We start from the raw sequence: 18,763 nt of genomic DNA, 5'->3' as shown, positions 1-18,763 counted from the left end.
GCATGGCTCTCTAAGTCAAAATATTACATGTAGCCTTTGCCAAATAGTTAATATTTTGTATAAGTAAAGGGTTATGTATAAATAGTAGCAGTATTTATCCATTTTTAAAGGCTTCTGCAAACAGTAAGTTACTAAATAAGTTACTGGTTTGCACTAAATTATTTATTCAAGCAGTCAATGCTATGTTAAAGTGACAAAAAAATTAGTTTTGATGAATAGTTTGCATGGAACTACTACAAATGAAAATATTAATAATAAAGTTGAAAAACGTTAACAAAGTACATTTTAAAGTGAATTTCGAATAAAATGTGTAACATCTGATGGTGGTAAACTTAAAAGCAGAACAAGTATAAGCTTTTTTAGAAAAAAATATGATTTTTGTAAAAATGCACTATTTACCAACAGGTACTATAGAAAACATTTAAATTTATTGTTTATTATTAAAACAATTGTAATAACCGTAAACTTTATTAACTATCGTGAACTTAACCGTCATCAGTTCTGTGACTATTTTTTTATCATAATATAAGCCGTATATTTCGACTTTCTCTACCATACAGTAGTCCAATGGCCCAGTCATGGTATAGGTTGACTAAGATTTTTTAAATCATAGGAGCGATTAAAATTTTTTTCAACGAAAAACCACGCCCTCAGCTATTATTATCTGATATTAAATAGATTTGAGAATTAGCCTTTGCTGCAGATATCATGAGATTTCTTAACAGATTGAACTTAAATCTAAAAACAAAAACAGTGCTTATATTTAAAATTTACACAACATTTGAATATTTGAGAGAAATGATAAAGCTCATTTTAATTTTGCTTCCTGGCCCGCTGAGCTTAAAATATTTACAATCTGGTCCTTCACAAAAAAGGTTTGCCGACCCCTGGTCTATGGTGTTACACGAGCAAAATAACCTTGTCTATATTCTTCAGTCATATGTTTTACAGAGAGACATTCAAAGCGCGTCATGGCGATTTTACAACTTTATATTTAGATTGTCTTGTATAACCGGAATGTCGTAGTCCTTAAGCCGTTGAACTGATATCCTAGAGACTATCGGTTCAGGTCCCCGCAGCAAACTAAACATTTTAATATTAAGAATGCGCTATTATTAAAATTAAGCCCTAACTGCTAAGCGACATCTATTGATTGTAAGCTGTAATTATAGTTAACAATATATAATAGATATCACTAATTTACAAACCGTGTTTTAAATCTTATCCAATTAAACGTGTAAGTGTTGATTATGTTGTGCATAAACGACTTTTAACAATAGTTTTTCAATGACGCATATTTGAGTCATCCACCTTTAGAGTGTTAAATATGGATAAATTTATATAAGTACAATACAATCCTAAAACTTACTGAAAAAAACATGTTTTACAAGACTTTTAACCCTTTCACCGCGGATGACTTCTATAGGTGTCATCAAGAAAATCGCCAGTACTCATTGGATATTTAAAGGTGCCGTAAGCATTTGAGCCTAATAAAATGGCTTTTTAGTATAATTTAAGGCTATAAATCAATTATTTGATCCATAATATTTTTAAAAATATGGCATGAATAGGTGTCCCCACATATTAACAAATTTCGAAATGGCGCCCAAAAATATCAGCTGTGGTGATAATCTAAATGCAATCGGGGCCAGGCCTCACCTAATTTTTTTGTACATAAAAAAAATTAGATAGGGCCGGTAAAGTTTTATTATATTTTGTGAAAATGATCAAATTTTATATTTAGACAAATATTCTACAAGTTTTTCGTATGTATTTGCCCATTTGAGGCAGAAATGATAAATATTACATTGTTTTTTTGTGGGGATCTGTTTTGGATTGGCAGGCGTTCTTACACCTAGAACGAACCAGCGTAGTTTGGCCTCGTGGCTTTATTTTTAAATTTTTAAGTATTGAATTTATTAAAACAGTTTTTAAAAATATAATTATAATTGATCGTAAAAAATGATTACATTAAAAGAATATCCTAAAACTTAAAACTTTAAATACTTGTACAAGATTTAAAATTGGTAGAAATAGTCTTAGAATAAACGCATACTATTACTGTCACAGTAATAATATATTATTATATCATCATTCGTAATTATATGGATAATTTTTAAAAGAAAATCAATATATGTATTTATAAATAATTAAAACACAGATTACTAATTCTGTTTTACATAATTTAGTTATTTACTAGCTTGAAAATACATTAAATGTGTCGAGACTAATATTATCGTTTGGGTTGAGTACCCAGGTCGATAGTTGTCAATCGCTGATTTTATTAGTGCGAGCGAGTAAGCGAGCTCTGCTAGCATAACGGCATCTCGCTCTTTTTTCCGCTTTAAAAATTTAATTTTTATTTCATAACAGACACACAATATAAAGTAATAATTATGCACAATTAGAGCATATGATCCCGTTTCATCCCATATCATAAAAATATAGATGCCCTTAGAAGGAAAAAATCAGTTTTAAAGCAATAATTGACCACCTAAATCTGTCAAGTCTAGCGCGATGCCGTCCTAACAGCGCGCGCTTTGACCATGTTCCGATGAAAAATTTTACAATAAACTTACACTTGTAAATTTAAGATTATTGAGTTATTTGCATAAGTTAAAAATTCAATATTACTGAAATGTGTTTAGCAGAAGTCAATTAACTATTAATAAATTTAAATTTTCAAAATTTGCTTGAACACAAAGCCAATAAATGCATTCAAAGTTTTGTCGACATATTGTCGACGTTCGAGTACAACGCTTGAAATACGATGTCGACACATAGTCGACTTACGAGCGCAAAGGGTTAAAAAATCATAACAGTAAATGTTAAGCGTAACTAATTTTTTATTAAGTTTAAAAATGTCAGAAAAGAACATATGCTAATATTAGCTATTTATTTATGTAAAAAACTGCCAGTATTATAAAACAACCTTTTAACTAGTTTGTGCTTTAAAATGATTAATTAGGTTAAGTGTTACATTATGGAAAACTCATCAATATTAAACAGTTGACAAATTGGTGGCAGAGGTATTAACAGTTGACAGATGTAATTTGTTACACGTGTTTAAAATACAGTCATTGAACTTCTTACGCCAGAATTTAGAGTATAATTAAAAATAATATATATATAGCTACTGATGACTAAAATACATATTTTTTTTAAAATACTAGCTTTTAGCAAAGCATCAAACCATATTTTAAAGTTTTAAACCAAATAATTAATTTATCCATTGATTATTTTAATCGATAATTTAAAATCTTGTGGCGCTTCGTTTTTAAATTACCATAAAAATAACTGCATACCTTTTGATAGAAACATCTAAACGCTCAACTTGTTTTTTTTTTAATCACGAGTTTACGGAAACCGCATTAATTAGTAACAATTTATTACAGTACATTTTAATTAATAGCTTAGTCGCATTATTTTAATTGTTATTGCCCATGCATCAACAGTGCGAGTTGAATTATTATTAATTGAAAACGATCATTTGAAACATGTGCTAGTTTAGTATATCGGAGCACGTCTCTCAAGCTTGTTGTTTACTGCCTGCGTTGAGATAAAACATATTCGTAAAAGTGAGATAAATAATGTTAATGTATTAATATGGAGTGATTAAAATAAAACACACGCACGCTGCTAGTGATATATAGAAAGTTAAAATGAGTTCAAAGTTTATATTTTTGCTGTTGTTGGTAACTGTTGATTTCATCGAGAGTGCAAGAATCTTAGCTGTGTTTCCATCGTTCATCAAATCTCACAGTCTATTCACTCATCCCATAGCCAAAGAGTTGGCAAAGAGAGGACATGATGTAACAATAATTACTCCGTTTGAAGAAACAGAACCATTGCCCAATTACAAGCAAATAATAGCCGACAAAAAATCGTGTTGGGATATCGGTAATATAATAATATATAAATTAATTTAAAAAGCGGCATTGAATATCAATGTTACAATCTCTTTTATAGAACATGCACCAGAAGATGTGGAAGCATTCGTTCAGGGTGGTATGCCGTTCCTTCTCCAAGAAATCGACAGATGGAACTCGTTGATTTGGTTTACGGAAACAGGTTTTAACTCAACAGCTGTTAAGGACTTCATCTTGAACGACAAATCTCGCTTCGATTTGGTAATCACCGAAGTGTTCTACCAAGAGGCTTTCTTAATGTTTGCCCACAAATACAAAGCTCCCGTGGTCATGCTGTCGAGTTTCGGAGCCAGTCATTTCATAAACGAATTTATGGGAAATCCGTTGACTCTGTCGACGACTCCGTTCGAGTTCATCGATTTCTTCGGGCCCCTGACCTTATGGCAAAGAATAAAGAATGCAGTTTGTACTTTTGTAGACATAACAGGAAGGTGGCTGTATCATCTCCCCGTTCAGCAGAGTTTAGCGGAAATGCATTTTGGACACTTGCCAAAACCGCTGCCTAGGCTGAGCGACTTGGAGAGGAATGTTTCTTTAATTTTGGTCAATACCCACTTCAGCATAGACACTGTTCGTCCGTCAGTACCCGGAGTGGTCGAAGTTGGAGGAATTCACATCAAACAACCGAAGGAAATACCGAAAGTGAGTTGATTAAATGCGATTAGATATGTTTTCGACTTGTTTGCTTTATAGAATGCAGATGCAGATAATAAACGGTTTGTTTGTTTTGTGATGGAGCCATAGAGATAAACGTTTGCTTACTTATAATTACACGTAAGTAATTATCTTGCACATGTTAATTCTGTGTATCTGAAAACACCTTACCTTAAGTTGAATTCAGATTGTGTGAAAGAGACAACAAAAATTCATTTAAAGTTATATTAGATACACTTATGTTCTAAAGATATCCGTTTATATTTAACGAGATTATACCCAGATAAATAATAATTTACTTACACATTTTATTAGTAACAATACCCACAAATTATGACATAAAAATAAGGTTTTTGAATCTTCCTTAAAGAATAATAACTAGCAAATTATAGCAAAAAATAATAATTACAGTTCTAGAGTCTGCGAAAAATACTGTATTTTTTGCAAAATTATGTTACGAATAATTCGTGATCATGGCTGGAAAATCGCTGCCGAAATATAGAATAAAAGTAAATGAAAATCGCGATGAATCCCGAGATTTCAATAATATTAATACTCGCGAACCACTAAAATCCATTATTATTTAATTAAATGTTTATGTTTTTTGTGTTTTTCAATATTTATCAAAAAAATTGTGAAAACAAGTTCATTCAAGGACAAAAAAAGTGCAAGGCCAAAAACGGATGATGACGATGCAGCCAAGTATTTAAAACAAACAAGCTTTAGAAATAAAAAAAATCTTCGTCATATTACTGATCTTATGTTTTGAGCATATTATAAGTGTTGATTGTTCAACAGCAAGAAAATCATCTTTGGTAATATAAACTCGAGATGCTATGATGTTATAATTTAAATAATGTTACTGGATCAGATGAGGCAAAACTTTTTCACAGTATTGTAATATACATATATACATACAGTTCGTCCAAGATATGAACGCTCATCGTCACAGAATTAAATAATAGGGTGACCATATGAAACTACAAGTGCAATTAATTTTTACTTTTTTAATTTAATTTGTAGAGGAAAGTATAAAATATTACTTTCTAATTTATTTTGTTTATTTATATACATATATAACTCAAAAACATGAGAGCATTTTTAGTATCACTATCCAGGTTGAATATCTGTTCAATATAATATTTTTAAAAATACCAATACAATATTACAGGAATTGTTTTATTGATTACAAAATACAACAACATGACAATAATTTATATTAAAAATATAACACATTATAATTTTTAATACAATTTCCAACCTATGGTCACCCTACCCTTAAAACAGCCCTGCTTTAATTTTGGTAACGTTCTCCTATCGGTGTAAGCAAATTCGCTGAAAACTGTGTATGTATGCATGCATGCGTACACGCACCCTTATTTCCAACACAACCATGATGTGCGTTAACATCTTGGATGGACTATATATATGTATATTAAAATTGTTTAAAACATAACAATTAGCTTTTGTAGTAAAATTTGTTCTGATGTTTTATTTGGCTATACCAAATGCGTAGTTATATTTTATATCTATATATTATACTGAATTTGTATTTTGCTACACTAAGATTATATGCAGAACTACTATGTTAAAATATACAAAAAGCTATTAAAAGTAATTTTTTTCGGTCTTTCAAACACAAAATTAAGCTTTGCAATCAATTCAATATGTATTATGTATATAAATTGAGCATAATAAATAGTAAAAATGCTATTAGATAGAAAGTTCATAGTATTTTTTTACTTAAAGAGAAGACTGTCGATGTTGATGTTACATTAAATATATATTTTCACTAGCATTTCTAAGAAATCAAATCAAAAATAACTACCCATAAATGCGATTTAATTTACAGTAAGAGTGTATTTTATCAGTTGAGTTATTTTTTTACGTTAATAAATATAATTTTACTAGTTATTTTATTGAGATTATATTCAAATGCATTTTTACCTGAAGACATACATTAATATTAGCAAAAATAAAATTTAACTGCACTAGTGAAATTATATGCTACTCTAAAATGTATACAACCTAATTTGAAAGTTGCGAATGGTCTATTTTTTGCTTAAACATAAACTTAACCTAAACAAATTAATTAAACCTAGCTTTTTAGGTTTGAGTTTGGTTTAATTTATTTTAAATATAATTTTATTTTGTTGGCACAATTGAATTTCTGATATTGTAGAAATACGCGTACCAGATTATGTTAATGTTTTACTAAAACTGAGCAGTAAAATTATAAATCAATTGTATGATGCATTTTAACTGTCTGATTTAATGAAATTAGTTAGTGAAAATACAACACAAAAAAATGCACTCAGTTAAGAGTTGATAAAATGTGCGCAAATGGAATTCTTATAATAAAAAATTCAGGTAATAAAATAATCTGTTTTGGCCCAATGGCAGCTCTTATTGGATATACGCGTTAAAAGCGCAATAAACAATGCAAATCAGTGACTCACGTCATAAATGCATTGTCAACGGAATAAAATAAAAATAAGTCATTGACTGTCTGTAGAATGTGCTAACCGCACAAGTGAAAGGGTGTCAGATTTCCACTTGTTAAAATTATGGTCACGTAACGATTCTTATTGAGCTGAAGACTATACCAAAAATACAAATAAATGTTTACAGATTTTAAAAAACGCTGGATTAAGTGTATTATATCAAATGGAGACTACTTTAAATGGTCAATAGTGATATTGAAAAATTGTCGTAATATGTATTATTAAATAAAATTTAATTAAATATTTTTCTGTTTATATAATATCTATATTTGAAATTAATAGAAGTCGCATTCTATATTGACGTAAGATATGTAAGAGTTAATATAATATTATTAATAATGCAAAAGATAAATCCTTTATGTATTATATGAGTCACTAACTAATAGATGCATCCTTTGTTAGTTAGTTTAGTTATTCGTTTTTATTATGAAACGAAGGCCATTTTAAAAAGTGATAAGCGCATATATTTATCATATCGATTTCAGTACATCATTAACTAAAAAATTGTTTTTGTGCTTGCCTTGGTTTTAAAATAACAATCTGCTTCATTTCCGGTACAGGGTGTTACTGAAATAAAATGCACATTAATCATGCGGGTGGACACATCGCAAACGATCAATTGCCAGTGACCAATAAAATAAGTCGACCTTAGTCTTTCCAGCGGTCAATTGATTCGCAAGAAGGCAATTCCTCGCAATTGTCGATGTGCAAGACATTCGGCATGTCAAAGAAGAATAAATCTTAATTTTTCTGCTACTGACAAATCAATGGATAAGATTTATAAACATATTTCTTAAATTAATATTACTTATGTAGTATATATTATAATAAAAATTATACTTAATATTATGAGCAAAATAGTAATAAATTTAATTTGAAAATACAGTATGAAGTAAATGAAAGAGGATCGGGTCATACCTTTGGGATTCAAATAATATAGTTAGAAAAGTTCTATATTGGAATCATCAAGGGAGCTTGAAAGGACATATCTTATAAGTAACACGCGAAGGAGTACAAAAATAAATATATTATTAGATAATATAAACATATATTTTAAATAAAACTGAGATTTATATATATTTGAGTAATGTGAATTGTATCCTAATTTACAAATATATTTAATAACATTACTTTTATTTGTTGAAGGTTTTACAGAAAATATTGGATCAAGCAAAGGACGGAATAATATATTTCAGTTTGGGATCCATCATCAAGGGATCTGCCATGCCCAAGTGGAGGATAGATCAAATCGTAAAAGTTTTTAGCAATCTGAAACAGACGGTCCTTTGGAAATGGGAAAACGACGACCCGCCCGAAGCTAGGGAAAATGTCATATTTTCCAAATGGCTGCCGCAAACGGAAATTCTCAGTAATACATTATTAATTTTGTGTATACAATACGTTTATGTGTAAATATAAACATTTTTTTCTATATTTATAGGTCATCCGAATACTAAGATGTTTATAACTCACGGCGGTCTATTGGGTATTCAAGAGAGTATTTATTACGGCGTTCCTGTAATAGGGATGCCTTTTTATGGTGATCAGTTCCTAAATGTCGATAGAGCAGTAAAAGGCGGTTATGGTGTTCAATTGCTATTCAGAGACGTATCGGAAGCCAGTGTAGGGAAAGCGATAAAAGAAATCCTGAACAATCCGAGTTATTCACAAAAAGCTAAAGAAATTTCTAAACGATTCAAAGATAAACCCGAGAGTCCCTTAGAAACGGCCATGTTTTGGATCGAGTATGTTATAAGGAACAAAGGAGCTGATTATATGAAATCGCCTATACTGAACCTATATTGGTACGAAAATATGCTACTAGATGTCGCTGCGATTATTATTTTTGGTTCGACCTTAGTCGGTGTAGTAGTTTACTTCTTAGTTTCGATTCTATGTAAGTTACTATGGTTCAGAAAACCAAGCAAGAGAAAAAATAAATACGTAAAAAATGAATAAAACAAAGTTATACAAATAAACGTTTTCCTGAATGTCTTCTTTCATTGTTGTTATTACCTACATCCTACATTTTTTAATACAAACATTCCAATAGATTTTATATTAATGTAAACTATTTACATAGATTGCAAAATTTAGTTAGATTCTTAGTTTCGCGGTCTATCGCTCAGGCATAAAAATCAAACATTGCCGAAAACACGCTTTTTTATTTTGCTAACTAATTAAGAAATGTCTGTGTTGTGTCATCGTCGTTCAAGTGCCTCTTTGTAAACAGAACCTTCGTTTCTATGACACATTTTTTTATTTATTATTTTAAGCGTTGGAAATATTTGAGTTGTACGAAAGTGTATCCATTTTTTTAGTGACAATATTAACTCAAAGTATCCGGCGTTGGCAATATTGAGTCTATATATCTGTTTTAATGAGGTACTGTTAATTATGTCGAGTCAATCAATGTATACTTATCGACGTACGGTTCTTATTGACAATTACGAATGGTTGAAAGCTGAGCAGAAATTAATTACAGACAAATAATTGCTGAATATCACTGAAAATTGAGAGATGAAATTTCAACGTAAAGCTAATAAGATACGTAGCTCGTTAGTGATGAGTTAAAATAAATATTGATTCACTATGTTGCGGTATTATATTTAAATAGAAAAGTGCTTTATAAAATATTATGACACAGATTTTATATTTCGAAAAGGTAATTACATATAACAAAAAAAGTAGTAAAGAAAATATATACAATACATGCAAAAAAGTAATTTTAAGGAGTGGTATTTTTTTTAAGTTAATCTAAATAAAAAGTAAATATATATTTAGGATAAGCTTCAGTTTGAACAAAAAATTAGGTTTAATGAACATTTTAGAGCAGAATATTAGTTAAACTATATTTTCGCTAGTGAAAATATATTTCAACCTGTAAAAATATATGATTTTACTAAAATAATTAATAAAATTAAATTGAAAAAATACACATTAACTGTAATATATACTTATAATATTATCATTTTAAATGATTTCAAGTATACAAAATAAAATTACAAAATATAACATATCTTCAAGTAGATAATAATTAAAACATAATTTTTTTAAGTTTGTTTACGTATATATATCTATAAGATTGATAAATGAAAAATGATTTAAAGAAATTTTATAAATGTACTGATACACACAAAACTGATAAAAAAATTGTCACAAATATTTGCTGTAGAAATAGAAATTGCAATGAATAAGCATACCACTGTAAAAAAATGTACGTTCAAATTTTAATCACTCATAGAGTTATACTAATATTTTGTCCTGACCTTCTTGTTAATGGATTTAATTTGTTAAGACAAAGATTATATGTTATTTAATTTGTTGTGCCGATTGAGACGTGTCTGTGCATGTGTCCGTAGACTTTGAGCTAGACCAGTGGATTTGAAGAGAGAAGCGGTGGCGGTTTCCGTGACCTTCGCTGGTCTGAAGTTGTGTCGGCCTTCTCTGGTCTGAGTTAGAGAGCTGATGTCTTAAACTCCAATGTAAATACAAGTAGTATCTCAGAACATTTCTGAGAGAAAGTCTTCAGACGAAGTGCCTGAGGAGAAGAGATGGCTTGAAGTTATCCTTAGTATTTATATTTATTATATATTTTGTTGCCCGCCTTGTTTTTAGTAGGACAATCAATTACGGATGGGTGACGAGGTTTTTTTAAATGAATTGCCGTTGGCCTTAAAACGGTTGTTTTAAGGTTACACACAAGTTATCTCTTCTTAAGTCAGCGGACTTATAAATTATTCATTCCCACGGTGTATCATTTTAACTAAAACTCAATTTTTCTTGAACAGTTTAAAACGTTTCATCACACACATTTAAGAATAATAGTATAAGTTAATTCCTTGAATTTTAAATATAAAAGTGGTTTATTTCATAAACCTGACAATTTTTATTTGCGCATATTTCTGGTTGAGATTTTAAAAAAGGCCTTGTCTTATGGAGGCGCAGTACAAAACTGAGTTTACATGAGGTAGAGTCCTAAATGGGTAAGCCGGCCAAGGAGAAAAGTTTGCCAAATTGTGGCCCGATATGGTGAAGGTTTTTAATGGCAGCCCACAACGCAGAAAGACATCTTGGCATCAGGTCAAGATAAAAGTAAGTACGCTGTCTTTTTTGCTCTGGTCTAATAAGCTAGAACCGCTGTACGACTGTACTCAAAACTATTACGCTTCTTGGCGGAAACACTAATTGAAATGTTCATTGATAAACCCACTCTTTATTTTTTACTTATCACGATATCTACCCTAATATGTTTTTTTTATGAGAATCATAGTTATCACCATTTGCTGTAAAACGGTCACAACATTAAAGTATTTCAATATAAAATTTATTTTTATATAAAATTATCAGTAATAATAAAAAAATTCCAAACTGCTCGAATATTGTTGTATTTTATAAAACAAACTGCTTTTAAGACTACTTAGTAAAATTTACGTTTTATGATATTATTGTTGTAGTTGATCAAAACAGAAAGTACGTCGTTTTATATTAATAATTTTACTATACGATACGCGAAATGATGATGTTACAATCATCACTCTACATTGTTTACTATTTATATTTGATAGACGTGTACGCTTTGTATGTAGTATAATTGGTAACAAAAAAAAAAACAAATGTATGAAAACATATTGCGTCAGAGAGCTTATTAACTATAATATATCACCGTTTGAGTAAGGTTTTTGTTGATGGATTAGTGGGTATTTCAATATAAATTCTAAGAAGTATATTAAAATAAACAATTAGTAAAAAATCGGCTAAGGCATAAGATGTTTAATAAGTTTTACCAGTTCATATTGAGTAAAATACAACATTCTTTCTTGAAGTGTTAATAAGTTCGCCGCAACCCAAATACATCGAAATTGCATACAATATACATAAAAAGTGCATCGATCTTGTCATTGCGCTTATGTCAAAATTTAACGACGTTACGCAAGGCCCAGTCCGACCCTGCACTCGATTTTTTTCAACTTTACTTTTCGACGCGACTTCGCTCAATCGTTACGTCATTGGAAAGTTCCTAGACCCGGCCACCATTGTCACTGTTTATCTCTCTTTCTCCTGCCTCTTCTCCTCACTTGAAGCTCGTTTCGCAACTCCTCAGAATGAATTGCGCAAATTGGTAGGTTGGCTATTCTTAACCGTGTGACACTTTTGCCGGTGCTTCACCCAGATTCGTCGTGTAACACCATAAACGTGAGCTCAAAAGGAAAGAGGATGCTGCGTGCCTCCGCGAGAATGCTCTCTCGGATGCGACCCATAAAAACTTTTATGGGATGTGCTTAATTTTTATCATTTTCCTCAAGCGCAACAACGTGATTCATAAGGCGTGTATTTGTGTACACAAATTCAGTATATTCAGAATACTAGTTTCCATGAAGATGTTGTTTTGTAGCTACCAAATTTTTGCTTTGTTTCGTGACTTCTTAGCTAGTATTTATTCAGATGATAATGATCCAAATAAATATAATAAGTGTAATATAATGGGGGACTGTCTATTTATAAATATTGTTCTTGTATTTATGCAAAAGGAAAATGGGCCTGAAAAAATATTTATAATCTGAAAATGAATATAAATTACAACAACAGTTTGAGAAACATGCGATCGTACTGGGTCTGGCGCAACCTGTATTGATGCACGCTGGTTTAAATATGATTTAGCGTGTTTAAAGAAATCTTGGCATCAGGGCAAGATAAAAGAAAATAAATAATTGACTTATAAGAAGACTGTGACACTTGTTAAAAGTTTGCGTAATAATAAAACATCCATATCTCAACTCGGAAAAATAATGAGAACCAGTGATGGTTTTAAAAATATTGCAAAATTTTAAGCTATATTCTTACTTTTAAATGTAAATATTTAACCCTACGCGATTTTTTGTACAAATTATTGCAGTAAATACTAAAATAAAATATATCAAAATGTTTTAATAAAAATATTTTTCGTTGAACTAACTTTTTTATTCTGTTACTACCATTTATTTATTGTTTGCAATAAGCAAAAAATACTGAGTATGCTCTGGTGTGTTGCAAGAATAAAATATTGGTTAAAGACTGTTTCTTTTGTTTATAAATTACATAAACTCATTATTCGTCTACTCAAGGTTTACTTGTTTAGATAAAGAATCAAAATTTGCTTCAATAAAATGTCATGTAACAGTTTATAGAAGAATATAAAATGTCATGTAACAGTTAATAGAAGAATGGACAATGCCAAATATATCTATGATATGTGTATTAAAATAATATCTACAATATCACAAAAAATATATAAGGGTAAAAGCGTAAAACCGACGTTAAATTGAATAAAACGCAATGGTGATCCAGGCACCATATGTGTGTTACCGACTCGAAGCTTGGTAATCCAGACTCATATTAGGAGTCCAAAAGGTTAAAAGCGAAACTATTTCGGTATTTTTATTAATTACTATAAAACCAAATATCAAATATTATTGGCAATTTTATTCTCCATTTAAAAAAATAAAACGTCCCTGGGACTGAAAATCTGTTTCAGAAATACGAGCCTGAAGGGTTGAAATATTTTTATAAGGCATCAAAACTTCTAGGATTTGTGATGAAAAAGGCGAGACACATTTTGTCACAATATGAAGAAAATAAAATTATTAAAATATATTTTTTTCTTTAAAATATCTCTAGGAGGACTTGGATATGACTAAGTTCCTGTTAAAATGTTTATGCAATTCAATATTTCTATAAGGTGTATCATTAACTGTCTCTTGTGTCGTTGACAGTTAAAATATGCTAGTACAGTTTGTGCAGTTAATGATGTTTATTTTTTTATTTTTTTTAATTAATGCCATCATCAAACAAAATACCCCAATGCGTCACAATAGACAAACTGTTATGATATAGAGCTGTCTGAGTACTGCCTCGTGTAGTCTTCAAGCCAGTTATTAAAATGCCTACTACAATGGTGACTGCTCTCCTAAACTAAATTTACAATAGCAGTAGAGATTCGTCATTTTGATTATCAGTGTGAATTTGACAAAAAAATAGCCTAATTAAAATTTTGAGTTAGTTACAACTTCGAGTAAGCGACCACACTGCCGCAAATTTCATATGCCGTCCGGACGGCGGCCGTGAATGACGTCTGGATGGCAGGTTCTATGACGTACAGCTGGCATATTTGCGTGCGATCGAATAATGTGCCAAATAATCGCAATTTTTAAATTGTCATTTTATTAAGTTTGTGTGGGCACTCACCAATCAATATCAGTGAAAACTTTTCAGTCGTAAATATTCAATTTACGCAAAATCTTTGTCGGCTTTTGCAAAATGCCATAAGGCATAAAAACGATACTTCAGAATACGAGCACCACATCTGTGACTATCCTAGAATTTGTCGCCATCGATTCTAAATAAGAATTCGTTATGGTGTGACATTTATATAAACCGATCTGGGAAAATACATAAGGATATTCGAAACGATTTTTTTTAACAAAATCAAGTAACACTAATTATTTTTTAATTATTTAATTTTATATGAAAAAAATTAAATAACGATATCTGTTAGAATAATATACTATTAAAAATATAATTAATCCCTTTTGGTGCCCTAAGATATTCAAAGATGTCAGTAAGAGTCTGTTGAAGTCCCCGATAAGCTTGACCACGTGACCACGATGCAGCGCTCGACATGCGCGTTAACCATAGGACGCCTACGCGCATACTGAAATTGAACCGAGTTACTCGTTCTATCTCAGTTTGCGAAACACCGTATCATTATCTCTTTCACTCTCGTCACTTTACACGCGAGAGAGCGAAAGGGGAAGTATCTCACCGCTCGCGCTCGAAAAAGCAGCTCCGACTTCGGTCCTTTTGCCAACAATGTTCGGAAGCGCTTGAAGCTGGCCAAGTCGACTGAATTACTTTCACTTTACCTCCATTTCTCGGTAACCTCGGACAACTTCCGAGAGATTTTAGAGCGGACAGAACCGAACTCGACCGAAGTAACCGTCATTGGCTAACCTTGGCCAGCTTCCAGAGAGTGTAGTGTAGTTATTCTTTCATTAGAGTGGCTCGAGATTTAAAATAAAGGTGTTAAATAAATTAAACACAACCAGTTAAACACAATCAACGACCATTAAGTAGATGTACACATGAACATCAGTGACACATATTTATTATTTAAAAACTATTATTATAACTTACAATCAACGTATTTCAAAGATTGATTTATCCGCGAGGTTATAAAAAATTTAGTAAAGCAAATACAAAACTAAAGCATATTCATTTTAAAATAATAAAACACGATCTCACAAACTCGATAAAAATAAAAAAATAACAGGGTTCATGAAGGATTTGAACACAGGTCTTTTAGGTGTTAGACACCGACATATACCACTAGTTTAATGTGCTGGTTAAAATACGACTAATATTTTATTGAATACTATTATTGATTATTACATTTAGTACTATACTAGATCAAATAGTGGACAATCCGTCACTTCGTCTAATTACATATTTTATATCAAAACCAAAAAAATACAGCATTATACATATATAATTTTAATTAAATGATACTTGAAATAATATCTTTCCGTTCTCTGTCTTCATATATAAATAAGAATTATAACGATTATACAATCAGTTATATAGAAAAAGCACTCTATTTATTTTATATTATTGTTTAACACTATAGCAGTTAGTAGAATAGATACCTTGAATATATGATATATTTATTTAATAAAAAAATTACTCTTCTTTTCTATTCAGCCACTCAATTTTAAGCAAATATGTTTCAGTGAACGATTCTTAAGTTAAGTTTATAATGAGCTGCAGAGTTAATTAGTGCTTGAAAAAATTAAGTTAGCAGATAATTACGGCATACATTTAAATATGGTATTGTAAAGCATAAATATATAACTGAAACTTATTTTCATAAAATATGATTATGGAAAAAATTCAATACCTTCCCAAAGAATTTATTTAAAAGCTGTTTATATAATGCAAATTTAATCGAATCAAGTATTAAATGATATGTTTTTAGAATATCCATAATATATTGTTATATACATATACATTATTATCATAAAATACCTTGCAACTAGGCCATACTTAAGGTATTTTTCATTAATCATTGAAATTAAATTTAACGTATCTTACACAACGATTGAGCAACAATTCAGTATCTCCATTACAAAAATTATTTTTATTGCAAAGAAATACTAAAATACAATATACAAAATAAATTAGCATGCTCTGAATGACCTGCGATTCAGCTCCTTGAATCGAAGCGGTTTCTATTATTTGAAACGGCTAACTGTTACTGGGGACAAAAAGGTTAAAGAACCATAGCCTTTCTTCTCGAATATGAGAAAGAGACACAAAGAAACGATTCAAGGTCAAGTCAATATTCTAAAAAAACTGGTTTGGTCGTTTACCCAATGTTTGTCCTATGAACTCAAGATGTGATTTGAACAACAATACAATTAAATTATACAGCGAATGCGTTGTGCTGCAGAAAATTGTTTTAATTTGATATGCACCAAGGAATGTTCAGTTGTTAAACGGTAATTGAAATGATTAAGAACGGATACGAGAAAATGTAATATTGCTTTAATTGAGGAAGTGTATAAAGTTGTGTTTTTAACACACACCTTTACACAGAGTCATCTTTGCGTGAAAATTTTAACACAAACATTGCTTATTTTATGTACAAATGTTGTAGATGTTTAATATTGATTTTAGCTAAAACGAAATTGCAAAGGAGAACGCTTAAATGTGTCAAAAAACCCTATGTAGTAATTTCTTGTGGTTTCAAAGTGTATAATCACATATGTAAATATGTGTGTCGATTAAAAATAAATGTAAAAGGTTTATTCTAATTTGCGTCATCGACGGTTTTCCTCTTAATATATTTGTTGTTGTATCCTGTTGATTGGATATAAAACACTTAACATAAGCCGAAATTTTAAAATGGGATTGAAAAAACCCTGTATCGATTATTCTGAAATTTATACTAGTACGTGAGCCAAAGAGCAAAAGTATTGCGAATGTTCGTAAATTTGTATTGCAGAATCAAGTTGTTTTGATTTTTATAAAAGTGGTAATTACACACATCGAGATGCAAAACTGCGTAATGACCTGTATTTTGGAAATTTATTGCTATAATTCAATGAAGTAGGGTAATTAAATGTGAAATTTAATATCCAAGCAATTAATTAGTTTGCATTTTAATTATTTAATAAGATTTCACTCAGCTTTTTATTATAATAAAAAAATATGATTCATTAAAAGTATAATAAACTCAATATTAGTTTTACTACTAAAAATTAATACCGATCACTATATTTATAAAAGCATATTAAAATTCATGTGCTATCAAATTTACTAATTAAAAAATTATATATGTAAATTTGTAAATATTTTAAAGAACGTATGGTGACATTAACAATATTTGAAATTAGGTAATTGTAAAGATTCTCTACAATATTTTTTCGTGAATACATGCTAAATGAGCATTTTTAGATTAGTTATTGTTGAACAGGTTTAAAATAGTAACACAAAATAAAATTGCCATTCAGTTTATTCAATGCATATTTTGAAGCTATTATATAAATTTGATATATCTATGGATAAACAATAAGTCTATTGTTTATCCATAGTTTTAAGGCACATGATAAACGCAATATCGACGTAAAAAAAACTGTTTTTAAAAAGTCCAGAGAATACAATTAAAAAATAGTATTATTATATTTTAGTAAACCTTTAACGAGTAATTTTATCACAAGGATTACAAGTGATCCTGACAATAAAATAAAAATAAGCAAAAATAAATTTTAAAATGTTTTTCATTATAAAGAATTTTAAAATTTATTTTAAAATATTACAGAATATAATTTTCCGGGTTAAACTACTCATCTATATACAGTTAAGGGGATTATCTTCTTGTGATGGCGCATTTTAAACGTCCAAGAAAAATTGTTTTTATTTCAATACAATCCGACACAACCGTGAGAAATATTTTAACAGCTTAAGTCATAAGGTATACTATATAATTTAGAAAGAATTTAAATATCCTTCGCATTGAATAGAGGCAATTCGTGTAGTTGGTTTATTATTAAAACAGCCATTCATAACTAGTTTGTCGGACAATAGCTATTTATTTAAAAAAGCTCGTCATCCTGTTGTAATTGGTCGTCTTATCGAAAAGGGGTGAACAACATTATCTAGCATGAAGAAAGCATATAAATACTGGAACATGGGTAACCAATAATAATTTTCCCTCAGACACTTTTACTACCATTTACACTTAAGCATCACGAGTTCAAGGCATATGAATTCAAGAATTCTTTAACATCAGATTAGTGAATATTGCAAAAGCCGACGTCCGAAAGCAAGAGCAAACCCACTTTAAGGACTCAAACGAAAGACGTATGTAATTTAATTTGTTTATTTATCCTGCTTCTTTTCATCTGATTTTTTGCTAGACTAAAAGATCTATTTTGCGTTAATAATAAATAACTAAAAAGATATTATGTAAAGGTGTAAGGGTTACTAATGAAATTCAGTAAAATTATGACGTTTATTTTTATATATAAATTATTTTTTTAATTATTATATTAATATACTTGTTAATATATTTTGTGGTAAATATATTAAGTCTTAGAGAAATATCACCTCATTTATTATTCAATAATAATTGAATTCTAT

The 18,763-nt window shown here is 29.9% G+C and overlaps 2 protein-coding genes across 2 annotated transcripts in view; one reads left to right on the top strand and one right to left on the bottom strand.

The window, feature by feature from the left end:
- Positions 1-18,763, bottom strand: part of LOC148237000 (uncharacterized) — a 495,914-nt gene that overhangs the window by 144,460 nt on the left and 332,691 nt on the right. The window lies entirely within an intron of this gene.
- On the top strand, positions 3,510-9,078 carry LOC148237003 (UDP-glycosyltransferase UGT5-like). The gene is made up of 4 exons (XM_088181943.1): positions 3,510-3,900; positions 3,970-4,571; positions 8,234-8,456; positions 8,529-9,078. The coding sequence occupies exons 1-4, from the start codon at positions 3,663-3,665 to the stop codon at positions 9,044-9,046; spliced, it is 1,581 nt and encodes a 526-aa protein (XP_088038069.1). The 5' UTR covers positions 3,510-3,662; the 3' UTR covers positions 9,047-9,078.

Source organism: Plectrocnemia conspersa, unplaced genomic scaffold, assembly GCF_051122295.1.
Source record: "Plectrocnemia conspersa isolate PC_06_02 unplaced genomic scaffold, ASM5112229v1 ptg000003l, whole genome shotgun sequence".
Lineage (NCBI taxonomy): Eukaryota > Metazoa > Arthropoda > Insecta > Trichoptera > Polycentropodidae > Plectrocnemia > Plectrocnemia conspersa.
The sequence above is the reverse complement of the archived record's forward strand: the minus strand, read 5'-3'. Positions and strand labels throughout refer to the sequence as shown.